Here is a 27968-nt window from a genome sequence, read left to right as displayed (position 1 = left end):
ACCACAGTAGACTCCAGTCCAGAAAAGGATATTTTTTTTTATTCAAGTAACTGCAAATAGGAAACCAGAGGGGGAGCCCCAGGCTGGGACAAATCACGGCTACCCCTCCCCAACAGAACAGGGGGAGGAGGCGGCCCCTACACCCTTTATGGTCGATTTGGGCCCCCTTGCTCACTCTGCTGCAGCATCCTAGGGGCAGGGCCCCACCTTCCCTGGGACTGGGGTAGTCGGTCACCCAGCCTGCCATGCCCCAGCCCCTCTTCCCCACAAAGAGTATCTTGGGGGAGGGGATCGTGGGCAGAACAGGAGGCAATGAGGATGAACATTTGGCGCTGGTAGCAGCAGCAATGACGGATGTCGAAGAATGGAACATTGAACAAAAAACAACACAACTGTCCAGAGGTAGTTTGTGAACAGAGGAAAAATGGAACCAGAACCTTGGGGGGCAGGGAGGAGCAGGAGGGGGGTTGGGAGAGGGCAGGGTGAGCTCCTTGTTATTGGTGCCCCATCTGAGGAGGGGGAAATGGCTGAGTGGCGGAAGCAAAGTAGGGTGAGGGGAGCAGCCCCAGCCCACCTCAGGTGACGGCCACAGGGCTCGTGGGCCTCACCTGGACAATAAGCGACTGCATCTCCATCACCACCACATGTACTCAGATCCCAGGCGGAGGGCAAGGGGGCTGTGGCCACAGTGAAGCGGGAGTAAGGACACACCCCTCCTGCCTTCCTGGAGCCAAAGGGGGCTGCCCAACCTAGTGCAGGGACTAGGGAAGGTGGGGAAGGATGAAAAGTGTGAGCCCCACGTGATGACAAAGACAGTTTGGCTGGGGGAATTCTGGGGCCAGCACCCCCTCCACTGGCCACACCTGCTGCTGCCAGGGCAGTGGAGTAGGGCGGGCCAGGATGAGATGGGGCTTGGGCCCCTTTTAAGGCCAGGGGAACCCTCCCAGGTCCCACTACAGGAAGCCAGAGGGAACAGTGAAGGAGCAGAGAGAGCGCCCCCAAACCAAAAGCCCAGAGAGCAATGTCCCCACCACCAAGGGAGTGGGGGACGCAGCAGGTGCAGGGTGCGGCTAAGTGGGATGTTAGCCTTGTCCAGGAGGGCATGTGTGTATGCGTGGGTGGGCGGGGGGAGCTGGGAACTGAGGCCAGGGGAAAACTGCTCCCCACTCAGCCCATGGGAGCCCTGCAGCGGCTGGTGTGCTGTGTAGTGTGGTGGTGAGGGCACAGGTGGAAGATGGGGGTGGCGGCCAGAGGCGGTGGTGATGGTGGGTCTGGGGAAGGGGCGGGGGTGGTGGGAGCGGAGCAAAGCTGTCCAGTCCCAGAAGGAAGCTGCTCCTCCAGTGAGGGGCAGGCGGCACGCATGGGTCACTGCTCCTCCTCCGAGGATTCCTGCGAGATGCCCTCCTCTTCCTCCTTCTCCTGCGAGGTGGGCAGTTGTTGGTGTGAGCTCTGGCCTGGCCCCCCTCTTCCACCCCCAGAGGCTGGCCCCCACCCGCTCCCTGCACTCCCTGGCTCTCCTGAAGAGGGATGAGTCAGGGCTGAGTGTGTGGGTGACTCAGCAACCTCCACGGCCCGGCTTCATTCATAAAAAGAATTTAAAAGGAGGAAAAAACCCCACACACATGCTGCTGTCACCCAGAGCCAGAAGCCAAGCCCCCTTGGCCCCCAAGCCCATGGAGCACAGGAGGGCAGAGCTCAGGGCAGCACTGAGCTTCAGGACGTGACTGGCTCCCTAGGGGAGAAGAGGTGGGGAGGAGGTGGCTGGGGGAGGAAATGGGAAGGGGTGGCTGGAAGGTACATGAGCCCTCTGGTGGGTGCAGGGGAACCAGGTCCTTGGCCCACAGGGGCAGATGCTGCGCTGTGGTGCCCTGGCCCTCGGGAGTGGCCGAGGGCTGACCCCAGGCCGGGGTGGGGAGGAAGTGGAAGTGTGTGCTGCCGGGGCTCACTCACTGGGCGGGAATGTCGGGACACCACACGGGGCTACAGCCCCCGTGCCAGGCACAAACTCCAAAACAACTTGTTTCCTGTTACTCACTCTTGGGGCCTGGCCAGCAGCACCCCCTACCCCCCTCCACCCCAGCAGTGGCTCAGCTCGAGGAATGACAGCTTCAGGGATTTGAGGGGGCAGGCTGGGGGTAAGAGAAGGCCAGGAGCTGGAAGGCTGGGGTGACCCTAACTGCAGTGGCCCCCTAGAGGCAGCCTCCTGACTCAGCCCACCGAGCCTTTCCACCAGCTGTTTGAGGGCCCAGAAGTGGATGGTGCCCTTCAGTGCAGTGTGGTGGGTCACATCAGAACTCCAGCACTGACCCCTCCCAGGGCCCAGCTCCTTCACTGTTTCTCTTCTCCAGAGGATGATAGGAAGGACAAACCTTGCCCCTGTGGCTTCCTTTCCTCATCTCTAATTGAGGGGGACACAGGCTAGATGACTTCCCAGATTTCCCCCAGAAGTTCTGAGGATTCTAGGAGCAGGAGAGGAACCCCCCACACAACTAGGGCAGGGCAGGGCGATGTGGTCTGGTTTGTACCTGGGACCCCTCACTTCTCATGGGCACAGCCCAGGCCAGGCACCCTCCCCGCTCTGGACTTCTATAAATTCTGATGTCCCAGCAGGTCAGGGACAGCCTTTCCATAGGGGGTGCATAGCATTAGGTACTATGTACTCTTAACACCCTCAAAGAGCCCACGAGGTAAGCAGCAGTCTGCTTCTTCACCTACCAGTTTTTTGGGTCTGCCCCTTGGTTTCCTTCCTGGAGTTGTGGTGGTTTTCTAGAGGGTTAGAGAAAATATCTCCTAAGTCCAAAATGCTCAACAGTGCTCACCTGATGCCCAATGGTGAGGGAGGGGCAGACCTACCTGCCTGTTCAGGGCAGCCCAACACTCTCACCCAACAGGCCCACCCAAGTCCAGCTGGCGATGACTGGCCAGCCACATTTGCCCCCTCAACATACACACACGCCCCCTACTCCCATCTCCACCCATGACTCAGAGGATATGAGTCGTGTCTTAGAAAAAATAAAATAAAAAACAAAACAACTTTTCTGAAAGGCTGATGCCACTGTGAATCTGGCCTTTGCTGCCTGTCCCCACCCCTTCAGGCTCTAGGGGACCCCAAGAGAAGGTAACATTCTCAGCCCAGGGGCTGGCAGGGACCCTCCACTCTCCCCACTCCGCCTTTCTCTAGATCAGGAAAGCCGTGGGACTTCTGACCTCATCTCCGCATTGTCCTGGGCAGGACCAACCCCCGAGAAGTGAGACCTTAGTCACTGCCCCACTCTCCCCAATTAGCAAAGACTCATTGCCACCCCTGTACCAGGGAAGGGGGTGCACAACTGGGATGACTGAGCCCCTTCCCAGACCTCCCCACAGCCGTGGCCATGGAGCCAACAAGGGGATCCTCTGCTGGTCATCCACCCAGGGCTGGTCCCATCTCAAGTCTCACCCGGGTCTTGGCAGCACCCTTGTTTTTGCTTCCCTTTGGTCGGCCCCGAGGTCTCTTAGGTGTTGGCACTTCGCTGGGCTCCTTCTGTAAAGACAGGATAGTCAGGGACAGTCACTACCTGTGTTTCCGTCCCCTTAGAAGACACAGCCCTCTGCCTCCTCAACAAGGTTAAGTCAGCAAGAACCAAGAACCACCTCTGACCCAGGAATCCCTTCAGGATCCAAAGCTCCAGTTTGAGCATCTTTGCAAAGTGCCTCCCATCCCTCCCCTTGCCTCCCTGCGGATTTCTAAGACGCAAAATGACAAGAGCCCAGAAGACCCCTAGGAAAAGCATTCTGGGGACAGAAAGATACTGTTAGGTGGCTCTGCCCAAGTGTCAGTTCTGACACTGATCTTGGGCATACGTAATGCTGGAGCCTCAGTTTCCTCATCTATAAATGGTAAAGACTTCCCTCGCAGGGTTGTCATGGAGATTAAATGGGTAATGTATGGTTACCTAGCACTGTCCCGTGATCACTGCCCACCCTCTCAGATGACCTATGCTGGACACACACTCCCTGCCTGCACTTACAAACCTGGAGCCCATCCAGGCTGCCCCCAGAGAAGGGGAATTACAGCCGGACCCCAGAGATCCCTGCCATCATTCCCACTGAAATTTTATTTTATTTTATTTTATTTTTGTTTTTGTTTTTTGTTTTTTTTTTTTGAGGCGGAGTGTTCACTCTGTCTCCCAGGCTGGAGTGCAGTGGCACCATCTCGGCTCACTGCAAGCTCCGCCTCCCGGGTTCGCGCCATTCTCCTGCCTCAGCCTCCCGAGTAGCTGGGACTACAGGCGCCCGCCACCGCGCCTGGCTAATTTTTTTTGTATTTTAGTAGAGACGGGGTTTCACTGTGTTAGCCAGGATGGTCTCGATCTCCTGACCTCATGATCCGCCCGCCTCGGCCTCCCAAAGTGCAGGGATTACAGGCGTGAGCCACCGCGCCCGGCCTGAAATTTTAATAAGCCCTAAATAGAATAAAAAGCTGCTGCATAATGCATAGAAGGTACACGGTGAAGGCGCGCCAGCTACTGTTTCCTAGGGGGCTGCCCATGGCCTGTTTATAACCAGGATCCAGTAATCCAGCACCCCTCTTGACACCTCCCACTGACCATGGCTAACAGCTGGGATAGGAGGGGAGGCTGAGGGAGCTAGGCTAAGAGGACAAATGATCCCACCCCAGGCTCTAAAGGTGGCTGCCGAATTCCAACACAGCAGACTCATCACAGCTCGTGTCTCCCTAGGCCCAGGTCAGCACAGACCACTCTCCACCTTATGGACAGGGAAAACCTGCAGGTGAACAACCTACATCATGTTTAAAGGGCAGAGGTCAACCTCAACTCCTCTTACCTCCTTCCCCAGGGAAGGGAAGTAACTGGGCTTCACCAACAGCCACCCCTCACTTGGGTGACAGCTGCCTCTGTAAGAGGCCAATACGCCCCCCCCCCCAGCCCAAGTGGCCATGCTCCCTAGAGTGCCCCACAGTGCCAGGCTGGCAGCCTCATCCTTCTATAAGGACCTTGTGGGGAGAGCAGCACCAGGGTTCTGAGGGTCACTGACACAAACTCCCCAACATTTTGACTTCTTGGGCTTCAAGTTCCATCTACAGTGCCAGGGGCAATGCCCATTCCAGAACTACTCATAACATGGCCTGTGCATGAACAGGTGCAGGCCCACGCAGGTACCTGTTTCTCACCTGGGATGAGGAAGTACAAGAATCAACCATAAGTACTCAGAAACTTTACAGCAAATTGACAAAAATCATTTTACGTGCACTGAAACTAATTATTAAAAACCCTGAGCTTCTGTGTGTTTTTATTTTTGTTCATTCATCTTTTTTATTTATTTTTTTGAGACAGAGTCTCGCTCTGTCGCCCAGGCTGGAGTGCAGTGGCATGATTTCGGCTCACTGCAAGCTCCACCTCCCAGGTTCAAGGCCATTCTCCTGCCTCAGCCTCCAGAGTAGCTGGGACTACTGGTGCCCGCCACCAGGCCTGGCTAATTTTTTGTATTTTCAGTAGAGACGGGGTTTCACTGTGTTAGCCAGGATGGTCTCAATCTACCTAGTAATCTGCCCGCCTCTGCCTCCCAAAGTGCTGGAATTACAGGCGTGAGCCACCGCATCCGGCTGTTCATTCATCTTTACTACATTTTAAAATCACCGGTCCACAGTGGACTGGAAATTAAGAAAAAGGTGAATGTTTTAAGTAAGCACTGGCTACATGACCTCTGGGGTGCTTTAGGTTTGACTTTCTGCCATTGGCTTCAGAATTCATCTTGAATTCCTCGGCCCCCCGTTCTCTCCTGGTGGTCTCTAGAGATCTGAGCAGAGTTGCAAGTGCGGCAGGAGTACACACAGGTGGGAGGACACACCCACATGCTTACTGCACAGAATTATTCTGCACCCTCCATGCATGTTCTCGCCTGCTGAATGAAACTCCAGGCACCTCCCTAGCCCCAAAGGGTAAACCGAGTGAAGGAAAGGTTTGGACACCCACCTGACTCCCTACCAGCGCTGTCCCGGGACTCACCGGAGGCTGCTTGCGCGGCCTGCCCCGGCCCCGCTTCTCAGTGCCGTCCTTTTCCTGCTTGGAGGCCAAGGGCTGGCTGGACTTCGAGCTCGACTCGCTCATCTTCCCTTCTCTAAGGAGCAGGTGGAAGAGTGAAGGCTGGGATGCTGGGAAACAGAAAAGTGCTTTTAGACAAACATCTCACTTCAGCCACTTTCTACCTCTTCATCACCCATACCTTCAAGGCACACTGCAGAAAACTGTGCTCCCAGGGGCCCCGAGGCCTCCTACTCTGCCCAGGATGGAGGGGTCTGCCCACCCCCAGATGCTGCCAAGGGCGGGGAAGGGCCGTTGGCCCTAATCAGCTCCTTATCTATCTCCTGTTAAGAAGGGCTCTTTGTTGTCCTGCCTTACTTAACACCGCCCCAATGGAGCAGGGTGGGGGGGTCCCAGGAGGTACAGCCAGCCCAGACCTAGCTACATGGGTGAGGCCGCCCTGGGACAAAGGTGTGGGGAGGTGGGGTCTGACATATTGCCAGCATCCCCTCCTTCTGTAGCCAACTGCTGCCCTTTGCCTTTAAGAGAAAACCCAGTCTACGCAGTTCAGTGGGGACTAGGGAAAAAATGGAAAGAATGAGACCTCGCGATCTGGCAGCTACGGACATTGATCCCCTGCCCACCTCACTGACAATACTGCCTATCTGGCAAGGTCCAAGACTCAGGACCAAAAAGAGCCAATCACATAGCTAGGGGGTGCCCACCCATCAGCTCTCTTCTCTGTTCTCACCCAGGGTAAATCCCTGGACGATTCAAAGACTGGTATAATTGAGGGAGGGAAGAGATGGTTGAAGCTACAGGGTGGGTGAGGTGGTGGAGGAAAGGGAGCCCAAAGCCAAAGGCCATCCTCTTTCCCCTTACCCCTTCTCTGCCCAACTGGAGTCAGATGGGACTTTGTCAGATGGCAGGGAATTCTCCCAACTGAAATGCACCGTCTAACAGACCCTAGCTGGCCCCCTGGCAGGGCTCATCCTAAAAGCTTCTTGGTCATTTTCTAGCATCTTCCTTCTTCTTAAGGGTCTGTTGGGGTTTAATTAACCCTATCAATTTTTAGTTTTCCTAAAACTTCCCATTGGAAGGATGGCCTGCAACCAGTATTTTGAACACCCTGTACTACAGGCTTAGAAACGACAGTTCTCCACATCTTCATCCTAGTTCTTATCATCCACAGGCTACAGATAGATGAGATGCCGGAGGCCTAGGCTACACATTTTTCCAGTAACCAATCCCTGCCTGCCCACGGTAAGGGGTGGGCCCAAGCGGCTCCACTTCTGAAACCCTCTCAATCTGTAAGATCAAGGTAATTATAAGGTACCTGCCTGAACTACTCCTGACTGCTTCAAGGATCAAACTAGGTAATAGTTTAGAAAAACTTAAAATAATGGAAAGAAATCTTCACTCTAACCAAAATAAGAACTAGACCATTTGAAAATGATTTATGGGCCAGGTGAGGTGACTCATGCCTGTAATCCTAGCACTTTGGGATGCCAAGGCAGGAGGACTGCTTGAGGTCAGGAGTTCGAGACCAGCCTGGACAATACGGTGGGACCCCCGTGTCTAATTTAAAAGAAAAAAAAAAAAAGAGTTTTTACCCCAATGAGAGGAAAAAAACGTTTTTCCAAACTTGTGATTTCTGGAGGGCCCAGGACCTCCATTCTCAAGCATCAAGAGACCCTCCAGACAGCGGGACTTTGCTAATTATTCTATCTTATAATGTTTCAGACTTGGAGACCCTTTTAAACAAGGTGGTTGGTGATTTATCCTGCTCCATCATTAGTGGCTTGGCCTGCTATGCAATTACAGGCAATGATTAGAATCTTATATTACACCACAGGTCCCCCTTCAAACTAAACATCAAAATTAATCAACTAAACGAGTGCTGACCTCATATAAGGTCTGCCCGAGGCCCCCTCATCGAGGGGGTTCCAGTTGGGCGAAGCCAGTACGGAATCCCAGAGAGCCTGGCCTGGCCTGCCTAGAGATCTTGGCGGGTCTCCCTGGAAGCTCTCATACCATCTGGTGCCTCCCCCACCTCTTGCTGCTGGGGACCCTTTAAACCCCCTCAGCCAACCCCCCACGAACTAAACGAAGGCCCGAGGCCCTTTCCAGTGAGGCCAAGAAACGCTCGTCTCTTCCACCTGTTTCGGAACATCAGAGGCCTGTCTTGTAGGAACTACATTTAGGGCCTAACCCCAATCCCTCACTTTGTAATAAGCCCGCTTGGGCCTCAAGCCTGTCTCCCCCATACGCTGTGCACGCAAAGTGTGCTCCTCGAATACTTAAGGACTCTGCAGCAAAGGCCCTAGGAAATTATCTTGGGGGTTCCCTTATTTTCTTCCCCGTCCCCCGTAAAATGGTGGCCCAGAGAAGCCTGATGAGTTGCCGAAGGTCACACAGCAAGTTGGCGAGCAGGAAAAAGTAGGTTCCCGGAGACCCTTTCAACCCGCCACTTTGCCTACCCGCCTAGCGGCTAGGGCTAAGCCCCCGAGGCATCAGGCTCCAGACCCGGCACCAGGGTGACTCTGCAAGTGTCTGCGCCTGGCCGTTGCAGGCCGGCCGGCGGGACTAGGGGCCAGGGCGCGCGGGGGGAGGGGCACAGGCCGCTCCTGCAGGCGCGGGAAAGCAGCGCACCCCGACCGCATGCACCGCCACGCGGGTGCACCCGGCCCCACTTCCTGCCAGAGGGGGCACCCAAGCCCGCCTTGGGGCAGGAAACCTGGCGCGCGCGGGAGCGGGGGAGAGGAAGAAAGCCCCCTCCCTCCGTCCCTTCCCCGCAAAATAAAGCCCCAGAAGAAAATAAAATAGAAACGGGGAGTCAAAGGGACTAGTTCCAACAGAGCCCAGCAAAGCAGCGAAACCAGTTTGTGGGGGCGGAGGGCAGGCCCGGCCCCTGGGGCTGAAGAGGCGCAGGCCAGGCCAGAGGTGGGGTCGGGGTGAAGCCCCAAACCCAGGCCCGCGCTCCGGCCTCATCTGCGGAGGGGGCGCGAGAGAAAGGCCGAAAGGGCGTAGGGCCGAATTTCGGGGTTCCTCCCCATCCCCCTCACTTCCAGAACTTCCCTGGGCTGCGGGGGGCGCCCGACCCCCCACTCTCCCGCCGCGCCGCAGCCCGTGTCTCTCCTCGCCCCTCACCCGGGCCCGGGCTCGGGCTCCGGCGGGAGCGGCCGCCGCGCGAGGTGCGCCGGGCTCCTCCGGGCTCCGCCGGGTGCACAACTCGCGCTCGCCGCAGCTGCGCGCCCCCTCCCCCACCGCGCGCCTTTCCCGGGTCCCCGCCCCCCGCAGGGCGCCCGCGGCGCGGGGGAAGGGGTGCGGGCGTCCTCCCCGCGCCGCCGGGCCCCGTCGCCCGCCCCCGCGCCGCGCGGCCCTCCCCCGCCGCCGGCTCGCACCGCCCCGGCCTGGGAATAAAGCCGGCGGCGCGCGCTGCAGCCCCGGGCGGCTCTCAGGAGGGGCGGCGTGCGGGCGGGGGCGCGGGCGCCCCCCTCCGCCGCCGCCGCCGCGGGCCCCGGGGACGACTCACCGCGAGCTCGGCCGCCGGCCTGCGGTGCGCGCTCCGGGTTGCCGGGAGCGGCGGTGCTGGGCGCTGAGGACCGGCCTGGCTCCGCCGCGGCCGCCGCTGGTAGCAAATGCGGATCTGAAACCGGGAGAGAGAGCAGAGGCGCTCAGAGACCGCCGCCGCCGCGTGCTCGCCGCCCAGGCCCCCGCGGGGTATTTATGTGTCACAGCCAGGCGGGGGGACAAAAATATTCCCCCTCCCCCGAAGGATGGCGAGGGGCAGGAAGCTGGGCACGGCCCGTGCGCGGCCTCAATAAATAAATAATTTAATTAAATTATAGATATAAAAAAAAGAAGCCACCGGAGCGGCCGCGAACTCACGCCTTCTTGGAGCCGCGCCAGCGCCAGAAATAGCCCCGGCTCGGAGTCCCAATTAGAGGAGCGCAGCACCGGCTCAGGGGAGCTTAAAAAGAGCGACCCAGGGGCAGGGGGGACGGGCCCGCCCGCGCCAGCCGTGTCACTCAGGGGGCGGGGCCATGCAAATGAGCCCGGGGATTTAAAAGGGCGGCCGCCCGCCAGCCGCCGCTGCCGCGCGGGTGGGTGCTGACGGCGGGGAGGGGCGTGTGGGAGGCCTGGGCTGCGAACTCGAGTCGACCGCCCACTCCTCGCAGTCCCGGACGGAGGAGGTGTGGGAAGGCACGCACAGAGGAGTCACGAAGGAGCTTCTCGCGGGGGGTGGTGACGGGTGGCGGTATCCTTCCTCCCTGGTACAGTGGTCCCAGGGAGAGTCACCTCTAGGGGCTTCCTGGACGTGTGGGCCAGGCCCCCCCCCAGGGTGTGCGGGGGTGGACGGGGGTCCACGCGGGCCGAGGGGGTGAAGAGAAACGCGCTCGTTAGAGAGTTCCGCGGCCTACACGCCGCCCCCTCACTGAAATAGAGGGCTGGTAGATTTCTCCTGGGCGGACAGGTGTCAGCATGTGCCTTTCAGTGTCAACCCGCGTGTGGTTGATTGGTGAGATACAAGTCTTGTGAAATCCAAACGTGAAACTTGTGAAATCCAAAGTGTTTTATTAATGGCCACCAGCGAGCCATGATCAAGGTGGAGCCTTCCAGCGAAACCAACGATTGGCTCGTTGGCAGGTACACCCAAGGGAAGCTTCATGCCTTGAGGTGACTTAGATGGTGTTCTGGAGATACGCAAGCCCACTTAGGGACCTGGGCCCTTACGCTGGGACTGTGAATAAAAATAAAACGTGGGCCAGAGGTCGCCTGGAAGCGCTTTGAGGGCAGGGGCCGAGCACGCAGGCCATCTCCGCCACGCCTGGCCCGCCTGGCGCCCGGCTTAACAAAGACTTGTTGCACCGAGCGAGAAGGAAGCCAAAGGGGAAGATGGCGGGGAGGGCGGTGGGGGAGGAAAGGGCGCAGGCGGAGAGGCGCGCCCTGCAGGCCGGCCCGGGGCCTTCTCGGGCGCACCTCCCGCGCCCGGTCCCCGAGGCGGCCTTCCACACCTCCTGTGATGCAGGGAATTGAAATGCGCTCCAGTGACACACGGCTGTGACTCATGTTTTTCTCTGCTCCCCTTCTTCCCGGTCAGCCGAGGCCCTGGCCCAGCCCCCTCCTCAGGGGGCGAGCCGGCGGTGGAGGGGACGCAGGAAAGCCCTGGGCCCGGCGCGGAGGCGGGGTGGGGAGCGGCGGGCTGGGCCTCGCAGTTGCAGGAATGTGGCAGGAATGTTTCCGGTGGGGGTGGGGAGCGGGCGGGGGGTGGGCCCAGCCCCCACCCGTGCGGCGGGAAGCGCTCGGGGCCCGGGCAGCACGTGCTCGGCCGGGTGGGGGCGGGGGCTCCTGGGCGGGAAGGCGCCAGGGGCTGGGAGCGCGGGTTCAAAGGGGAGGGCGCGGGCCTGGGGCCGGCCCGGCCTAGGGGTGGGCCCGGAGGCCGCCCTCTGCGCGCCGGCTCCCCGCCCCGCGTCCAGGTGAAACGCAGTTCCTGAGAAGTCCCGGGGCCGCCCCTGGAGGGGAGAGGAAGTCACCAAAGGGCGGCCCGAGGGGAGGGGAGGAGAGGGCGGCGGGGCCCGCGAAGGAGGCTGGGGGAGGGGCGACCTGCCCCTTTGTCTGGCGGGCGGGTGGGTGGGGGTGGGGGTGGGGGTGGGGCCGGTGGATCGCGCCGCTTCCTCCATCTTTGTGCCTTGGGCCCCGAGCCCACGCTTAGTAGGCCGTGAGTGGTGGTGGCTGGAGGGCGTTCGGTTTCGAGCGCGGGAACCTCTGCGGCGTGGCGTGGAGGCGCGATCCCTCAGCCTCCAGCACCCCCTCCCAGGTCACAGGCTCCCCGCCAGCACCCTGGGACCCAGATCTGGGCTCGGGCTGCCCCCAAGAGCCGCGGGCCTCTCCACTTCGCGCTCTCCAAGGCCGCGGAGGCTGCTAGGCCCGGCCCCGGGTTGGCGGCCTGGCGGCTGGGGAGGTGCGGAGAGGGTCCTGTCGGTCCCCTCTCTCGGGTACATCTCTCCCGTCCGTGTGGGACGCGCGGCCGCCCCTGGGACGGGGAGGGGAGAGGGACTTCCGCCTCGAGTGGGCTGTGGGAAAACTTGGCCAACTTTTTGGCCCACTTCTAGCAAGGCGACTCGATCTTGTTTTTCCTACTCTTATTTTCCCCTCGGCCTGATTTCCTCAGCGACTTGTTTTTTACCTTGTATTGTGTGTATTTTTGTAAGCCACCTCAAACCCTCTCTGGAAGGAGGCAGGTATAAATAAATTCGTAGGCAAATAAATATAGTAGCTTGTTCCCCACACCCTTGAAATCCAAATAACTCGACTCACTGACCCCCACCTCCACGCTTTCTGGATTGTAAATGCCCTGAGTTCACTGCCTTGCCTTTCTTTTCCCTTTGAATAAGTCTTAAGCAGAGGAGCGAGTGGTAGGGATAAAAAGATGAGTAGGATCTAGTCCTTGTCCCAGCGAATTTCACGTCTAGAGAAACCAGAATCAAGCCTGCACTAGAGAAAACTGAATAGCAGTACAGGAGATGCCATGTTAGAAAACATTTCATTCAGTAGTTATTGAGAACCTACTGTGTAGCAGGAACTGGGCCCAATTCTTGGGGTACCATCAGTGAACAAAGTCCCCCGCACTCTTGAAACTTGGACCAAGGGGTCAGGCGCTTAAAGACTTAGAAGGAACTACAGGAGGAGAGGATGGGAGCCCAGGGTGGTCAGGGAAGTCCTGGAGGAGACGGGCTTGAGCAGGCCTTCATGAGACTTGGATAGTTGGGTGGCTGAGGAGTTGGGGACAGGGCAGGCAGGAAGAGGGAGCTATTCCAGGCCAAGGATCTGGTCAAGGCCTGGAGGATTGAGGGGTTGGTCGATACCAGAACCTGTCTTCCCCACAGGAAGCATTTTCGGTTATTGGAGTCAGCCTGTACAGTTTCCTCAAGGACGACCCAGTGAGCTTCAGTGAACCCAACAGGAATGTCCAGGGAATGGGGAGTTCGAGTCAACTTTACATATATTGGGACGCTGACTCTTAAGCTCGTTTTCTAGTTGAGTAGGTGAAAAAACTAGTGTGGATGTTTCCATTTAGTTTTATTAAGTATTTGGCTTGATGCATTTTCACAAAGTGAACACCTTTGTATCACCAGCATGCAGACCAATAAATACAACATCTCCAGTACCCCTATGTAACCACCATCCCAACCTTAAGCAGCGTTTCATTTCACCTGTTTGTGCACACGTAGAGATGTGGAGTCTTATATTTTGTATTCTGGGTTAGTTTCCTTGCTCACCCTTATGTCTGTGAGGTTCATCCATGCTACTGTGTGTGGCTGCAGAATGTTCATTTTCAGGACTGCTTAGTGATGTGATATGAATGTACCACAATTTTATATCCATTCTGTCGAAGGACATTTGGATAGTTTCTGGCGGGGGTCTATTGTGAATAGTGCTGCCATGAATGTTCTAGAATATATCTTGGTGAGTAGATGTGCAGATTTCTGTTGGGTACATGCCTAGGAGAGGAATTACTGGATCACAGGATATGTATGCTCAGCTTCAAAAGACGAGCAGGGCACTTCAGAGTGAAAGCGGCACTATTAATACTTATGACCAGACAACAGGCATAAACCTGACCTGGCCCCTATCAACCAGGACTGACCCAGGCCGGTAGGAGGTGGGGCTACCCTGGTACACAATGTTTGACCACTCTCCTCGAGAGTCACCCAGCTACTAGTGCATCTGGTCATCTGGCAGGATCAGGCCTCCAGGCTCTGCTGACCACAAGTTCTGCTGCCAGCAAGGCTGGCAGGCCTAGAAGGGGAGGAGGGCCTCTGCTGCTTCCAACTTTCGAGGGAAAAACTCTCAAGTGAAAAGGAGGGCCCAGGAATCAGGGCCCTCTCCACCTTCCTACTTGAGCTAATAACCCACCTTGCATGGCCCCAAGATGCCATGGACTTTTTAGCTTACTACTTCAGAGCTTTACCCAAGGAAGCCCAGCTCCTCTCCAACCCCTGAAGAAGTCTAAGGAGAGGGTGGAGTTTATGAGCATATACTGAATGCATATGTTCTCTTACGTCCCTACTGGTGAGTGATGCTATTGCCCCATTTCACAGGTATTAAAACCAAGTCTTGACCGGGCGCGGTGGCTCACACCTGTAATCCCAGCACTTTGGGAGACCGAGGTGGGCAGATCGCCTGAGGTCAGGAGTTCGAGACCAGCCTGGCCAACATAGGGAAACCCCATTTATACTAAAAATACAAAAATAAGCTGGGCATGGTGACACATGCATGTAATCCCAGCTACTCAGGTGGCTGAGGCAGGAAAATCACTTGAACCTGGGAGACAGAGGTTGCCATGAGCCAAGATGGCGCCACTGTACTCCAGCCTGGGCAGCAGAGTGAGACTCCCTCTCAAAAAAATAACCAAACAAGTCTTGGGGCAGTTAAATAGCTAAGGATTTTGCCTCTTTCCCCTCTACTGCTTCTATTCCCAGGCTCGGTGGGCTTGCTGCTTCCTCCCAGCCTGGCCAGATGGATCCTTCCAGGTACCACCACCACGGGTGTGGCCTTAAAATGGGTAGCTACATTCCTGTCCTCAAGGGGCTTGCATTGAGTGGGGTGCATGAGGGAATAGACAGGCACACAGGCAGTTCCACCAATGTGATACATGCTGTAATGCAGGCCTGAGGAAGCACAGGGCAGGGGCCCAGGGCATGGGTGGAGCATCCCAGGAGGCCTAGGAAGCAGGCAGGTGGGAGCAGTAGTTTGGCATGGGGATGGGCTTGGAGCTGTGAGAGATGTGGTGGGCAGGTATTTGGTATGCACCATGCCCTACGTTCCTTTGAAGCAAGTTTTGGATATGAATTGGGTTCCATCAAAGAAATTAATTTGGGGCCAGGCACAGTGGGTCATGCCTGTAATCCCAGCAGTTTGGGAGTCTGAGGCGGGAGGATCATTTGAAGTCAGGAGTTTGAGACGAGCCTCAACAACATGGTGAAACCCCATCTCTACTAAAAATACAAAAAACTTAGCCAGGCATGGTCTCGCATGCCTGTGATCTCAGCTAATCGAGAGGCTGAGGCAGGAGAATTGCTTGAACCCTGGAGGCAGAGGTTACAGTGAGTGGAGATCACGCCACCGCACTCCTGCCTGGGCAACAGAGTGAGACTCCGTCTCAAAAACATAAATAAATAAAATAATTAATAAAGTGGCCTGGCGCGGTGGCTCACGCCTATAATCCCAGCACTCTGGGAGGCCGAGGCCGGTGGATCACCTGAGGTCAGGAGTTCGAGACCAGCCGGACCAACATGGAGAAACCTCGTTTGTACTAAAAATACAAAATTGGCCGGGCGTGGTGGTGCATGCCTGTAATCCCAGCTACTCAGGAGGCTGAGGCAGTATAATCGCTTGAACGCGGGAGGCAAAGGTTGTGGTGAGCCGACATCGTGCCATTGCTATCCAGCCTGGGCAACAAGAGTGAAACTTCATCTCAAAAAAAATAAAAATAATAAAGTGAAATTTGGTGGGAGGAAGCGCAGAGGGAAATTCTGCTCTGTGGGCTATGGAGATACGGGTTTTCTACAAGACATCCAGCATCTAGTCACCAGCTTCGTGGTGTTCAAGAGGCAGGTGCAGTGGCACAAGGCCTCCTGACCCTAGGTCAGATCTCAACCATGCTGGTGGGGCCTCCTGATTCCCTACCCTCCTCATCAGGGCATAGGCCAGGCCGGCAGTTCAGTCATGTTGTTCCACAGGGCCCAGCCTGGAGCCGGCTCCTCCAGTTCTTGCAATGGTTTTGTAAGCACCTAATTCTTGGCATTCAATCTCTCTACATGAGACCTAAGGCATGTTTCTCCTCTGCTCAGATTCCTCCAGGGGTTCTCATCTCATACAGTAAAAAGAGAGGCCTTCAAGGCCCTGCAGTCTGCCCTCTGACCCCATCTCCTACCCGTTACTCTCTCTGCTTCAGCCACATGGGCCACTTGATGTTCCCCAGGCCTGCCAGGCATGAGCCCACCGCAGGGCCTTTGCACTTGCTGTGTCCTCTGCCTGCTTTTCCCCTGATGTTCTCAGGGCTTCATTTCTCACTGCCTTCAGGTCTCTGTTCAGTATTACTCATCTACACTATTTACAACTGTACATCTCTGGCCAGGCATGGTGGCTCATACCTGTAATCCCAGCTCTTTGAGAGGTCGAGGTGGGCAGATCACTTGAGACCAGGAGTTTGAGACCAGCCTTGCCAACATGATGAAACCCCGTCTCTACTAAAAATACAAAAAATTTAGCCAGGCGTTGTGGCGCATGCCTGTAATCCCAGCTATTTAGGAGGCTGAGGCACGAGAATCATTTGAACTCAAGAGGGGGAGGGCACTGCACTCTAGCCTGGGGGACAGATAGAGACTCTGTCTCAAACAAACAAACAACCTGTACATCTCCCGTTATAGTCCACCATCTATTTGACCATGCTTTATTTTTTTCTTGTAACACCTGTCAATTTCTAACATAAATAAACTCATCTATTTAACTGCTATCAAGTGTAAATATGTGTGGTATTTTCTGTGCAGCTCCCTCCACTGGAAAGCCAGCTCCATTAGGTTATGGAATTTTATCTTTTGTGTTCCTTGGGGTATCCCTAGGGCCTAGCGTAGTGTTCAAACTCACAAAAAAAATGCATTGAATGAAGAATGATTAGCCAGAGTGGTTATCCGCAAAGGCCAAGCCACAGGGCTTCTGTCCCCAAACCTCAAGGCAAAGAAGAGGTCAGGGAACCCAGCAATCATCATGGGAATGGCAGGGTGGCCAAGCCTGAGACAGGTGCAAGGGCTTTTGCACCTTCCAGAGGTAAGTGTTTTTTTTTTTTTTTTTTTTTTGAGGTCGAGTTTCTCTCTTGTTGCCCAGGCCGGAGTGCAATGGCGTGATCTTGGCTCACCCCAACTTCTGCCTCCCAGGTTCAAGTGATTCTCCTGCCTCAGCCTCCCAAGTAGCTGTGATTACACACCCGGCTAATTTTGTATTTTTTTTTTTTTTTTTTTTTGAGACTGAGTCTGGCTCTGTCGCCCAGGCTGGAGTGCAGTGGTCGGATCTCAGCTCACTGCAAGCTCCGCCTCCCGGGTTTACGCCATTCTCCTGCCTCAGCCTCCGGAGTAGCTGGGACCACAGGCGCCCGCCACCTCGCCCGGCTAGTTTTTTGTATTTTTTAGTAGAGACGGGGTTTCACCGTGTTAGCCAGGATGGTCTCGATCTCCTGACCTTGTGATCCGCCCGTCTCAGCCTCCCAAAGTGCTGGGATTACAGGCTTGAGCCACCGCGCCCGGCTAATTTTGTATTTTTAGTAGAGACAAGGTTTCTCCATGTTGGTCAAGCTGGTCTCGAACTCTTGACCTCAGGTGATCTGCCTGCCTCCGCCTCCCAAAGTGCTGGGATTACACGTGTGGTGGCTCATACCTGTAATCCCAGCACTTTGAGAGGTCGAGGTGGGCAGATCACTTGAGACCAGGAGTTTGAGACCAGCCTTGCCAACATGATGAAACCCTGTCTCTACTAAAAATACAAATTTTTTCACTTGATCTCAGGTTTAGTCACAGGAGCTGGCAACCATTTGACAGCAACCACTTTGTCCCTTTCTTGGGGCAGACTGGCTGGTTTGCTTGTTGGTGACCAGGCGTGGTGGCAGCTCACCAGACTGTGAGTTGGCCTGGATGAGTGCAAGATTTTGGCTTTCCGTGGAACAAAATAGTTACCCTTTGGTCTGAGTAACGTGCAGCCCACAGTCCAATGTTACAGGGTCTGCAGGTAAAATGCCCCCAAACACAATGCCCCTTTCCACCCAGGACCAGCTGAAAACACATGCACTACTAAGCTGCGTAGCCTGTGAAAGCCGCGTTCGTGTGAGCCGGTAGAAGAAGGCCTGTTAGGATGGCTACTGCACACACATGTGACCCCATTACCCAGGTGCTGGCGTGTTTTCTGGAATCCAGCTTGAGGCCTGGGCTGGGTTTGCCTCCCAGGCCACACACCAGGATTGGAAGTCCATGTCAGCTCACTAGCCAGCGTTAGGTTGTGGGGGGTCAAGTCCTGTAACTTTAGCCACTGCTGCTACCCGTGTCACACCCGCTGGGGAACAGGCACTGACTGAAGTTTCAGGGGATTTTCATATGGTCTTTAACTTATTTCTCTTGTTTCTATTTCTTGCCTGCTTTTTTTTTCTTTTTTCTTTTTTTTGAAATGGAGTGTTGCTCTGTCACCTAGGCTGGAGTGCAGTGGCACGATCTTGGCTCACTGCAACCTCCACTCCCAGGTTCAAGTAATTCTCCTGCCTCAGCTTCCTGAGTAGCCGGTATTACAGGCTCACAGCACCACACCTGGCTAATTTTTGTATTTTTAGTAGAGACACGGTTTCACCATGTTGGTCAGGCTGGTCTCGAACTCCTGACCTCGTGATCTGTCCACCTCGGCCTCCCAAAGTGCTGGGATTATAGGTGTGAGTCACCATGCCCGGCCTCTTTGTTTGTTTTTTTTTTTTTTTTTTTTTTTTGAGACAGAGTCTCACGCTGTCGCCCAGACTGGAGTGCAGTGGCGCGATCTCGGCTCACTGCAAGCTCCGCCTCCTGGGTTCACGCCATTCTCCTGCCTCAGCCTCCTGAGTAGCTGGGACTACAGGCGCCCGCCACCGCGCCCGGCTAATTTTTTGTATTTTTAGTAGAGACGGGGTTTCACTGTGGTCTCGATCTCCTGACCTTGTGATCCGCCCGCCTCGGCCTCCCAAAGTGCTGGGATTACAGGCGTGAGCCACCGCGCCCGGCCTCTTTGTTTTTTTGAGACAGAGTCTCACTCTGTCACCCAGGCTCCAGGCTGGAGTGCAGTGGCATGATCTTGGCTCAGGGCAACCTCTGCCACCTGGGTTCAAGCAATTCTTTTTTTTTTTTTTTTTTTTTTGAGACAGAGTCTTGCTCTGTCACCCAGGCTGGAATGCAGTGGTGCGATCTCGGCTCACTGCAACCTCCACCTCCCGGGTTTGAACGATTCTCCTGCCTCAGCCTCCTGAGCAGCTGGGAGTACAGGCGCATGCCACCACACCCAGCTAATTTTGTATTTTTAGTAGAGACGGGTTTCACCATATTGGCCAGGCTGGTCTCAAACTCCTAACCTCGTGATCCACCCACCTCGGGCTCCTAAAGTGCTGAGATTACAGGCATGAGCCATGGTGCCTGGCTAGGATTCAAGCAATTCTTATGTCTCAGCCTCCTGAGTAGCTGGGCTTACAAGTTTACGCCACCATGCCTGGCTAATTTTTCTGTATTTTTAGCAGAGATAGAGTTTCACCATTTTGGCCAGGCTGGTCTTGAACTCCTGACCTCAAGTGATCCACCCACCTCAGCCTCCCAAAGTGCTAGGATTACAGGTGTGAGTCACCACACCCTGGTGTTTTTCCCGCTTTCTAAGCCAGGTGGGAATGTGTCGTGGGCTGTGGAGGGGGAACAGTGACCCCAAGGCTGGCTGCCCTGAGCCTCCAAGCCTGACTGTTCTCCATCATTAGCTGTGGGCAGGCTCCCTCCCACTGCAGTCTGGGTTTGCATGAGTTTTGGGTCATTTCCTTCTGCCGCTACAGGCTGCACCATTTACCGAAGGTGTGTCACAGCTAGGGGACACTGCCCTGATTAGGGAGACATGTGAGACCAGAACTCCAGGCCACCCTGCGTCCTTACCCCGAATCTTTTTCAAGGCTGAATGTGGTAATGGGGTCCCCGTCCTAGAAGGGGCAGGAGGGTATGCTGCCTGCCTGAAACCAGAAGCACAGGGGCGCCTGGGGCGGGGGATGTACATCCTCACAAGCTGTGGGCCAAAGTCAGGAGATGGAACTGAGAGCAGGGTGGAGGTCGAGGGGCGGGGGTCTGGGCTGGGGAGGAGGTGGGCTGGGGGAAAGGGGCCAACACCACGCTGGAGATTCGTGAGAAGCCTCTAAGGCTTTGTTTTGTTCTTCTCCACACCCACAAGCTTCGCACCAGGGCCTAAGGGGACCTTGGCGCTCAGCAAAAGTTTGGTGAATGGATGGTTGAATGAGAGTGAAAGGGGCTGGGGGAGGGGTAGAGGAAGTGGGTAGCAGGGGGAGGGGAGGAAAGCAGAGTGGGGGAAGGGAGGTAGCCACTGGCGGGAGAGCGGAGGAGGGAGGCAGGCTGAGCTGGGCAAGCCTGCTGGTCTGGAATCTGGCTAGGAGATGGTGGCGGGGAGTGGCCCAGCCGGCTCCCGCTTCCACGCCAACCTCCTCTCCTGCTCCCTGCTCACCCAGTCCTCAGGCCTTTCCCCCACCCATAAATCCTAGGGGTCAATATGCCCTCTAAGACCTAGTTAGTCCTTGCTATAAATTGGGTTGGAGCCTCTTTATTTTCTTATTTTCTAGGAACCCAGCCACTAGGGGGTCTCTAGAATACCTGAGTGGCCTAGGAGGTAAGCAGCGTAAATCTGGTGGCCAGCCCAGGCTGGGACACCTCCCAACTCCTGGCTTCTCTCTGAGGTCTGCTGGATGGTGGGAAATACAGCTACTGAGAACTGGGCATGCTTTGCAGTCTGGGATGGAATCTATAGGGCAGACTGGTAAGCTAGCGAGCAGAGAAACCCCAGGGCCTGCCCTGCTGGCAGCTGCCAGGGACTCCCCAAAAAAGCAGTGGAGCTCGCCATGGGCAGTGTCAGGCTGGAGCTGCTGACAGTCAGGTTTCTGTGTCATCATACAGGGGGCCTGTTGACTTCCCCAGCTTTTGGTGAGGGGCAAGGGTGGGTCTGCATCCCAAGGCCGGTCCTGTTGCCTCTTGTCTGGGCACTTCTGGGCCTGCTCTCATCTCCCACCTCCAGCCTTGCTGCAGTCTCCATCCTGGACCCACAGGTCCCCCAGGAAGGGCTGGCTGTTGATCCCAGTACTTCTCTTGTGTTTGTGGGCCTGTTGCTACCAGCCCAGGTGGAGGTGGAGTGTGTAACAGTGATCAACAGCTCCTTTCGAAGCAGCTTCTTGACTTGGGGCCCTCTCCTCCATCCCTGCTCCCTGGGATCTGTCCGAATTTCAGACGCATCTTTTCACATCATTTTTGCCCTTGGCTGGAAGGGGCTTTGAGGGTAGGATGGCTGTTGTGGGCAGAAAAGAGGGCCCGTCTTTGTTTTTTTGAGAGGGATTTTCGCTCATTGCCCAGGCTGGAGTGCAATGGCGCGATCTTGGCTCACTGCAACCTTCGGAAAAGAGGGCCAGTCTTTCTCCCTGTTCCCAAAGAAGTGTGGTGGGGTTGGCACCTGGAACCTGGTGGCCCCACCCACCTCGGCATTGGCCTGAGTCCATCTTAAGAGGGTGGTAGGCCGGGCGCGGTGGCTCAAGCCTGTAATCCCAGCACTTTGGGAGGCCGAGATGGGCGGATCACGAGGTCAGGAGATCGAGACCATCCTGGCTAACACGGTGAAACCCCGTCTCTACTAAGAAATACAAAAAAATAGCCGGGCGAGGTGGCGGGCGCCTGTAGTCCCAGCTACTCGGGAGGCTGAGGCCGGAGAATGGCGTGAACCCGGGAGGCGGAGCTTGCAGTGAGCTGAGATCCGGCCACTGCACTCCAGCCTGGGCTACAGAGCGAGACTCCGTCTCAAAAAAAAAAAAAAAAAAAAAAGAGGGTGGCTTGGTCTTCTGGAAGTCTACAATGCTTTTCTTTGACGAGCTTAAAGCACCTACTACGTAGTGAAACAGAAGCCTGAGAAGGTTAAGTATCTTGCTGTAGCAAGGAGTAGAAATGGATAAAAGACGGAGGGTCTAGGGGTGGGGTGGGGCCTAGGCCACTTTTGGTGGCCATGAGTTGGGGGTGGGCCAGGCGCGGTGGCTCACGCCTGTAATCCCAGCACTTTGGGAGGCCGAGGCAGGCGGATCATGAGGTCAGGAGATCGAGACCATCCTGGCTAACACGGTGAAACCCTGTCTCTACTAAAAATACAAAAAATTAGCCGGGCGTGGTGGTGTGCACCTGTAGTCCCAGGTACTTGGAGGCTGAGGCAGGAGAATGGCATGAACCCGGGAGGCGGAGCTTGTAGTGAGCCGAGATCTCGCCATTGCACTCCAGCCTGGGCAACAAAGCGAGACTCTGTCTCAAAAAAACAGAAACCCCATCTCTACTAAAAATACAAAAATTAGCCAGGTGCAGTGGCGGGCGCCTGTAGTCCCAGCTACACGGGAGGCTGAGGCAGGAGAATGGCGTGAACCCGGGAGGCAGAGCTTGCAGTGAGTGGAGATCGCACCACTGCACTCCAGCCTGGGCGACAGAGGGAGACTGCGTCTCAAAAAAAAAAAAAAAAGAGTTGGGGGTGGAGAGGATGTGACTCTGAGATTGGGGGCCTGTGTCCTGCCTGCTGCTGCAGACAGATAGGTGAGATAAGGCTAACATTTAATGAGTGCCTTAGAGCCTCAGATGCATAACTCCAATCCACACTGGAGGAAATGCCCTTATTCAGCAAGGTCAGGTGACTTGCGAAGGCCAGTGGCTGAGCCTGGATTCAGACTGCAGATATCTGCAGGTCTTACCTGTGGCCCAACTCCTGTCCTCACCACCCCATCAGGGCTGCCCAGGGCAGACCACCCCCACTTAGCGCTTCCTATCCCAGCCCCTTTGCCCACTTCTACTTTCCTTATATTCTACAGCCCACATCTAACATCAAGACTGTGCTGTCCATTGCTATAGCCATTAGGCACATGTGGCCACTGAGTGCTGGGAATGTGGTCAGGCTAAGCTGAAATGTGCTGGTAGCCTAAGTACTCACTGGATTTACAAGGCTTAGTACAAAAAAAAAAAAAAAAAAAAGAATAAAGAAAAAAGAAAAAAATAGTTTTTTGTATATTGACTACATGTTGAAATGGTAACATTTGGATATACTGGATTAAATATAATATATTATTAAAGTTAATTTTGGCCAAGCCCAGTGGCTCACGGCTGTAATCTCAGGGCTTTGGAAGGCTGAGGCAGGAGCTTCAGGAGTTGGAGGCTGCATTGAGGTATGATCGCACCACTGCACGCCAGCCTGGACCACAAAGTACAGACCCAGTTTCTTAATAAACCCTTTAAGGAGACTCGGTTCCTTAAAAAAAAAATTAAAATTAAAATTGGCCGGGCACTGTAGCTCACGCCTGTAATCCCAGCACTTTGGGAGGCCAAGGCAGGCGAATCACCTGAGGTCGGGAGTTTGAGACCAGCCTGACCAACATGGAAAAAACCCATCTCTACCAAAAATACAAAATTAGCTGGGCGTGGTGGTGAATGCCTGTAATCCCAGCTACTTGGGAGACTGAGGCAGGAGAATTGCTTGAACTCGGGAGGCAGAGGTTGTGGTGAGTCGACATCATTGCATTCCAGCCTGGGCAACAATAGCGAAACTTGGTCTCAAAAAAAAAGATTAATTTCATGTGTTTCTTTTTACCATCTTAATATGGTTACTACAAAATTAAACATTACATTCGTGGCTTCCCTTCTATTTCTATCGGGCAGCACTAGCCTAGATCATTTGCTTATTTTTTGTTTATCATCTCCCTCACCTAACCAGAATGCCAGCTCCTGGAAGGCAGGGGTTAATATATTTTGTTTACTGTCCTGCTTTGTTTACCGTCTTGTCCCAGGATTTTATAACTTGGCATATAGTCGGTGTTTAATAAATATTTCTGTAATTGAATCGCATCGATTGATTCTAGGGCAACCTTAGAGGATGAGGAGGAGAGGCTGGGGGAGGGAGGGAGTTCATCTCTGGTTCCCCGGGGCGCTGCAGGACCTCAGATTGGCCTCCTCCTTCTGCCATACCCCAGGAGGCTCCACCAGGTGACGTGGAAGACCCTCAGGGGGTCCTTCTTGACACCTCGTGGGAGAAATGGGTCTGGGGGTCTAGCCGTAGGTTAGCAACGCTAGCTTCTGGAAGCTGGAAAGGGACTGCCCTGCGGAGGCGCCGGGTCCAGGCTGCTGGACCCTCGATACCCTGCTCGCCCATCCCCACAGGGACGCACAGGCCCAGCCCGGGAGTGCGGGCAACGGCCGCGTACCGGGAGCCGGCCGGGGGTGTGCGTGCTTCTGTCTGCGGGGAGGGCGTGGGTGGGGGGTGTGTGCAGCTAGGGCTCACACACGGTCACTGTGTCAAAACAGCGTTTCGAACACTTTCTCTTTCCCTGCGATTCGACTGCGGCTCCGAAAGCCCCTTCCGCAGGGACTTCCCTCCGCGCCTGACTCACGCTGCCTCATGCGTGTGACTCAGGCCGGCGCCGCGCCAGCCCCGGCCCCGCCCCCGCCTGCCACCCGGCCAGCCGCCCAGCGCAGGGGAGGGCGGCCCGGCAGGGGCGGGGCCACGGCGGGCAGAGGGGGCGGAGCTCGGGAGTGGCAAAGAAACTGAGCCTTAGGAGGATGCACCCTTATGAGCCTGCTATAGGGAAAGACTGAGGGAAATGAAGACAGCGACTGAGTGAGGGAGACAAGAAGACTGATAAAAAAGGGAGAGACAAAGTGGGGAAGCACACAGAGGAAAGGGGCCATGGCCTTCCTGAGAGGAGGCCAGGGGAGGCCCAGCTAAGGCAGACAGAAGGTGGGAGGGTGGGAGAGCTGAGCAGTGAGGGGAGGGAGGAGAAATAGGGAGACCGGGAGCATGGGGTGCTGGCCTGCTCCACGCTCTGCTCGCGCCTTGGGGGCTGGGACTGTATTAGGAGGCTGGGCGGAAGGCCTCAGAGCCTGGCTCTCCTCTAGCGCCACCTTCCCAGCTCTGTGGCAGCCGGCAGGTTACTTCATGTCTCTGGGCCTCAGTCTTCTCATCTGCGAAATGGCATGGAGCAGGATAACCCTGCTTCCCTGTGCTTGTTATTCTTCCTTCGCCCCGCCCCTTCCCCTCCCATACCGACTTCTTGGTCCGGGCTCCCTTACCAGCTGGCTTCCTCTTGAGCAGCACCCATGCAGCCGACCTGAGGGGTGGCGAGAGAGAAGTCAGGGTACTCCTGGCCCTGTTTTGGTCCTTGGTCTGACTGTGGCTATGCTCCTCCATGGTGGCAGCTCGGGAACACTGCATTTTTCCATTACCCTTTCAGCCCAGAAATTGCAGTGGCTTGTCATCATTGCTGGTCCCAATACCCAGGCTGATCTCCTTCACCCTGCTCCCACCCCTGTCGTCCTTCCATTAAAGCCTCTTGTACCTTTTAGTTGCATTCCATTTCCTGCCTGGGCCCTGTTTGCTATACAGCAGGGTGAGCACTAAGTGAGGTAGCACAGGACTTAGCATCCAGTGAGTGCTCAATAAATCACAGCTCTTAACATCATCATCCTGCTCCTTCAAGAATAGGGGTGTGGGCAAAAATGATAATCATGAGGGGAATGATGCATAGCTTTAAAAAGCTCTTTTTTTTTTTTTCTGAGGCAAGGGTTTGCTCTGTTGCCCAGGCTAGAGTTCAGTGGCATGACGGAACCTCACTGGAACCTCAAACTCCTAGGCTCAAGGCATCCTCCCACCTCAGCCTCCCAGGTAGCTGGGACTACAGGTGCACACCACCAGGTCTGGCTAGTTTTTTATTTATTTTATTTTTTTTGAGACGGAGTTTCACTCTTGTTGCCCAGGCTGGAGTGCAATGGCTTGATCTCGGGTCAGCACAACCTCCACCTCCCAGGTTCAAGTGATTCTCCTGCCTCAGCCTCCCGAGTAGCTGGGATTAGAGGCATGCACCACCACGCCCGGCTAATTTTATATTTTTTAGTAGAGACTGGGTTTCTCCATGTTGGTCAGGCTGGTCTCGAACTCCCGACCTCAAGTGATCAGCCCACCTGTTTTAAAATTTTTTGTAGAGACAGGGGTCTTACTCTGTTGCCCAGGCTGGTCTTGAACTCCTGACCTCAAGCCATCCTTCATTGTTTGTAATGCTATCTGTTATGGGTTGACCTGTGTCTCCTGCCAAACTCCTGGCCTCAAGCGATCCTCTCACCTTAGCCTCCCAGAGTGCTGGGATTACTTCTGCGAGCCACTGTTTGTGGCCCCCATAAATCTTTAAATCATCACAGTGAGTGTGTGAAACAGGTACGGGTTATTAGTCATTTAGACGTGCAACCTCTGCCTCCCAGGTTCAAGTGATTCTCTTGCCTCAGCCTCCTGAGTAGCTAGAATTACAGGCATGTGCCACCACATCCGGCTAATTTTTGTATTTTTTAAGTAGAGATGGGGTTTTGCCATGTTGACCAGGCTGGTCTCAAATTCCTGACCTCAAGTAATCCAATCGCCTGGGCCTCCCAAAGTGTTGGGGTCACAGGTGTGAGCCACCACACCCGGCCCCAATTGTCAGAGTTTTTAAATGACCAGTCTCAGTGCTGGCTGTGTTTCAGCCCACTGAGTCCTCTCACATGTTGCTGATGAGAATGGGAAACATGCTTGACCTTTCTGGCAAGCAGCTCAATTGTGTGTAGGACTTGAGAAGGGTTCAGCTCTTTGGCCTGCTAATCCCATTTCTAGGAATCTCTCCTCTGACATAATTTAAAAAGGGGTCAGAGGTTTATGTCCCAGCATCTGAAATTTATTCCATCATTATAGTAATAATAATAACAGTAATAAAAGAAAACAACATAAATGCCCAACAGGAGGCAATTGGTAAAACATATTAAGAGTGAACGGCAGGGCGCGGTGGCTCACGCCTGTAATCCCAACACTTTGGGAGGCCAAGGCGGGTGGATCACAAGGTTAGGAATTGGACACCAGCCTAGCCAACACAGTGAAACCGTGTCTCTACTAAAAATACAAAAATTAGCTGGGCATGGTGGTGTGCGCCTGTAGTCCCAGTTAGCAGGAGGCTGAGGCAGGAGAATCGCTTGAACCTGGGAGGTGGAGTTGCAGTGAGCCGAAATGGAGCCACTGCACTCCAGCCTGGACCACAGAGCCAGACTCTGTCTCAAAAAAAAAAAAAAAAAAGACGTCGGGTGTGGTGGCTTACTCATGTAATCCCAGCACTTTGGGAGGCCAAGGCGGGCGGGATCACAAGGTCAGAAGTTCGAGACCAGCCTGGCCAATATGGTGAAACCCTGTCCCTACTAAAAATACAAAAATTAGCCGGGTGTGGTGGCAGGTGCCTGTAGTCCCAGCTCCTTGGGAAACTGAGGCAGAAGAATCACTTGAATCCAGGAGGCAGAGGTTGAAGTGAGCCAAGACAATACCACTGCACTCCACCCTGGGCGACAGAGCGAAACTCCGTCTCAGAAAAAGAAAAGAAAAGAAAAAGAGTGAAGGATGATGGAATTTTTTTTTTTTTTTTTGAGACAAAATCTTGCTTTGTCACCCAGACTTGCTTTCAGTGGTTCGATCTCAATTCACTGCAACCTCCACCTCCCGGGTTCAAGCCGTTCTCCTGCCTCAGCTTCCCAAGTAACTGGGATTACAGGTGTGCGCCACTGCACCCGGCTAGTTTTTATATTTTTAGTAGAGATGGGGTTTCGTCATGTTGGCCATGCTGGTCTCCAACTCCTGACCTCAAGTGATCTACCTGCCTCAGCCTCCCAAAGTGCTGGGATTACAGGCGTGAGCTACTGTGCCTGGCCAGATGATGGAATGTTTTATAGCAATGAATATAATTTTTTCAGAGTAAATGCCATTAGGAATGCTGGACACCTATTATGGAACTCCTAGAACTAATAACTGAGTTTCTCGTGGCCACAGAATACAAGATCAACACATTAAATTCAATTGTGTTCCTATATGTTAGCAATGAGTAATTGGAAGCTGAAATTAAGAACACAATACTGGCCGGGCGTGGTGGCTCAAGCCTGTAATCCCAGCACTTTGGGAGGCCGAGACGGGTGGATCACGAGGTCAGGAGATCAAGACCATCCTGGCTAACACGGTGAAACCCCATCTGTACTAAAAAATACAAAAAACTAGCTGGGCGAGGTGGCGGGCGCCTGTAGTCCCAGCTACTCGGGAGGCTGAGGCAGGAGAATGGCG

The 27968-nt window shown here is 55.0% G+C and overlaps 2 protein-coding genes across 24 annotated transcripts in view; one reads left to right on the top strand and one right to left on the bottom strand.

Annotated features, from left to right (window-relative positions):
- LOC112622829 (40S ribosomal protein S10) overlaps nt 1-27968 on the top strand; it is an 846014-nt gene that overhangs the window by 195775 nt on the left and 622271 nt on the right. The gene's annotated exons all lie outside the window — the stretch shown is intronic.
- On the bottom strand, nt 18-10433 carry HMGA1 (high mobility group AT-hook 1). 22 transcript variants are annotated; one of them, XM_025382752.1, is made up of 7 exons: nt 9915-10015; nt 9644-9672; nt 9559-9564; nt 5976-6154; nt 3440-3523; nt 2716-2766; nt 18-1419 (listed from the first exon to the last, which is right to left on the bottom strand). In XM_025382752.1, exons 4-7 carry the CDS (start codon nt 6108-6110, stop codon nt 1366-1368), a joined length of 324 nt encoding a protein of 107 aa, XP_025238537.1. In that variant the 5' UTR covers nt 6111-6154; nt 9559-9564; nt 9644-9672; nt 9915-10015; the 3' UTR covers nt 18-1365. The 22 variants fall into 22 exon arrangements, 20 of the variants coding, with proteins under 20 accessions (XP_025238537.1, XP_025238529.1, XP_025238540.1 ...); XM_025382744.1 differs by having other exon boundaries at nt 18-1416; nt 2712-2766; nt 9559-9672; nt 9915-10433; XM_025382755.1 differs by having other exon boundaries at nt 18-1416; nt 9559-9672; nt 9915-10433.

The sequence above is a fragment of the Theropithecus gelada genome, chromosome 4, assembly GCF_003255815.1.
Source record: "Theropithecus gelada isolate Dixy chromosome 4, Tgel_1.0, whole genome shotgun sequence".
Lineage (NCBI taxonomy): Eukaryota > Metazoa > Chordata > Mammalia > Primates > Cercopithecidae > Theropithecus > Theropithecus gelada.
Note: the sequence above shows the minus strand (reverse complement) of the source record. Positions and strands in the feature narration are given on the sequence as shown.

Bases quoted from the DNA above. Each gene is read 5' to 3' on its own strand.
- HMGA1 (XM_025382744.1), bottom strand. From the start codon at position 6,110: ATGAGCGAGTCGAGCTCGAAGTCCAGCCAGCCCTTGGCCTCCAAGCAG. The intron at 2,767-3,439 runs GTGAGACTTGAG...CTAACCCTCTAG, and splicing joins AGGGTGCTGCCAAGACCCGG to AAAACCACCACAACTCCAGG. The intron at 1,417-2,711 runs GTGAAGAAGCAG...ACCTCGCAGGAG, and splicing joins CAGACCCAAAAAACTGGTAG to AAGGAGGAAGAGGAGGGCAT.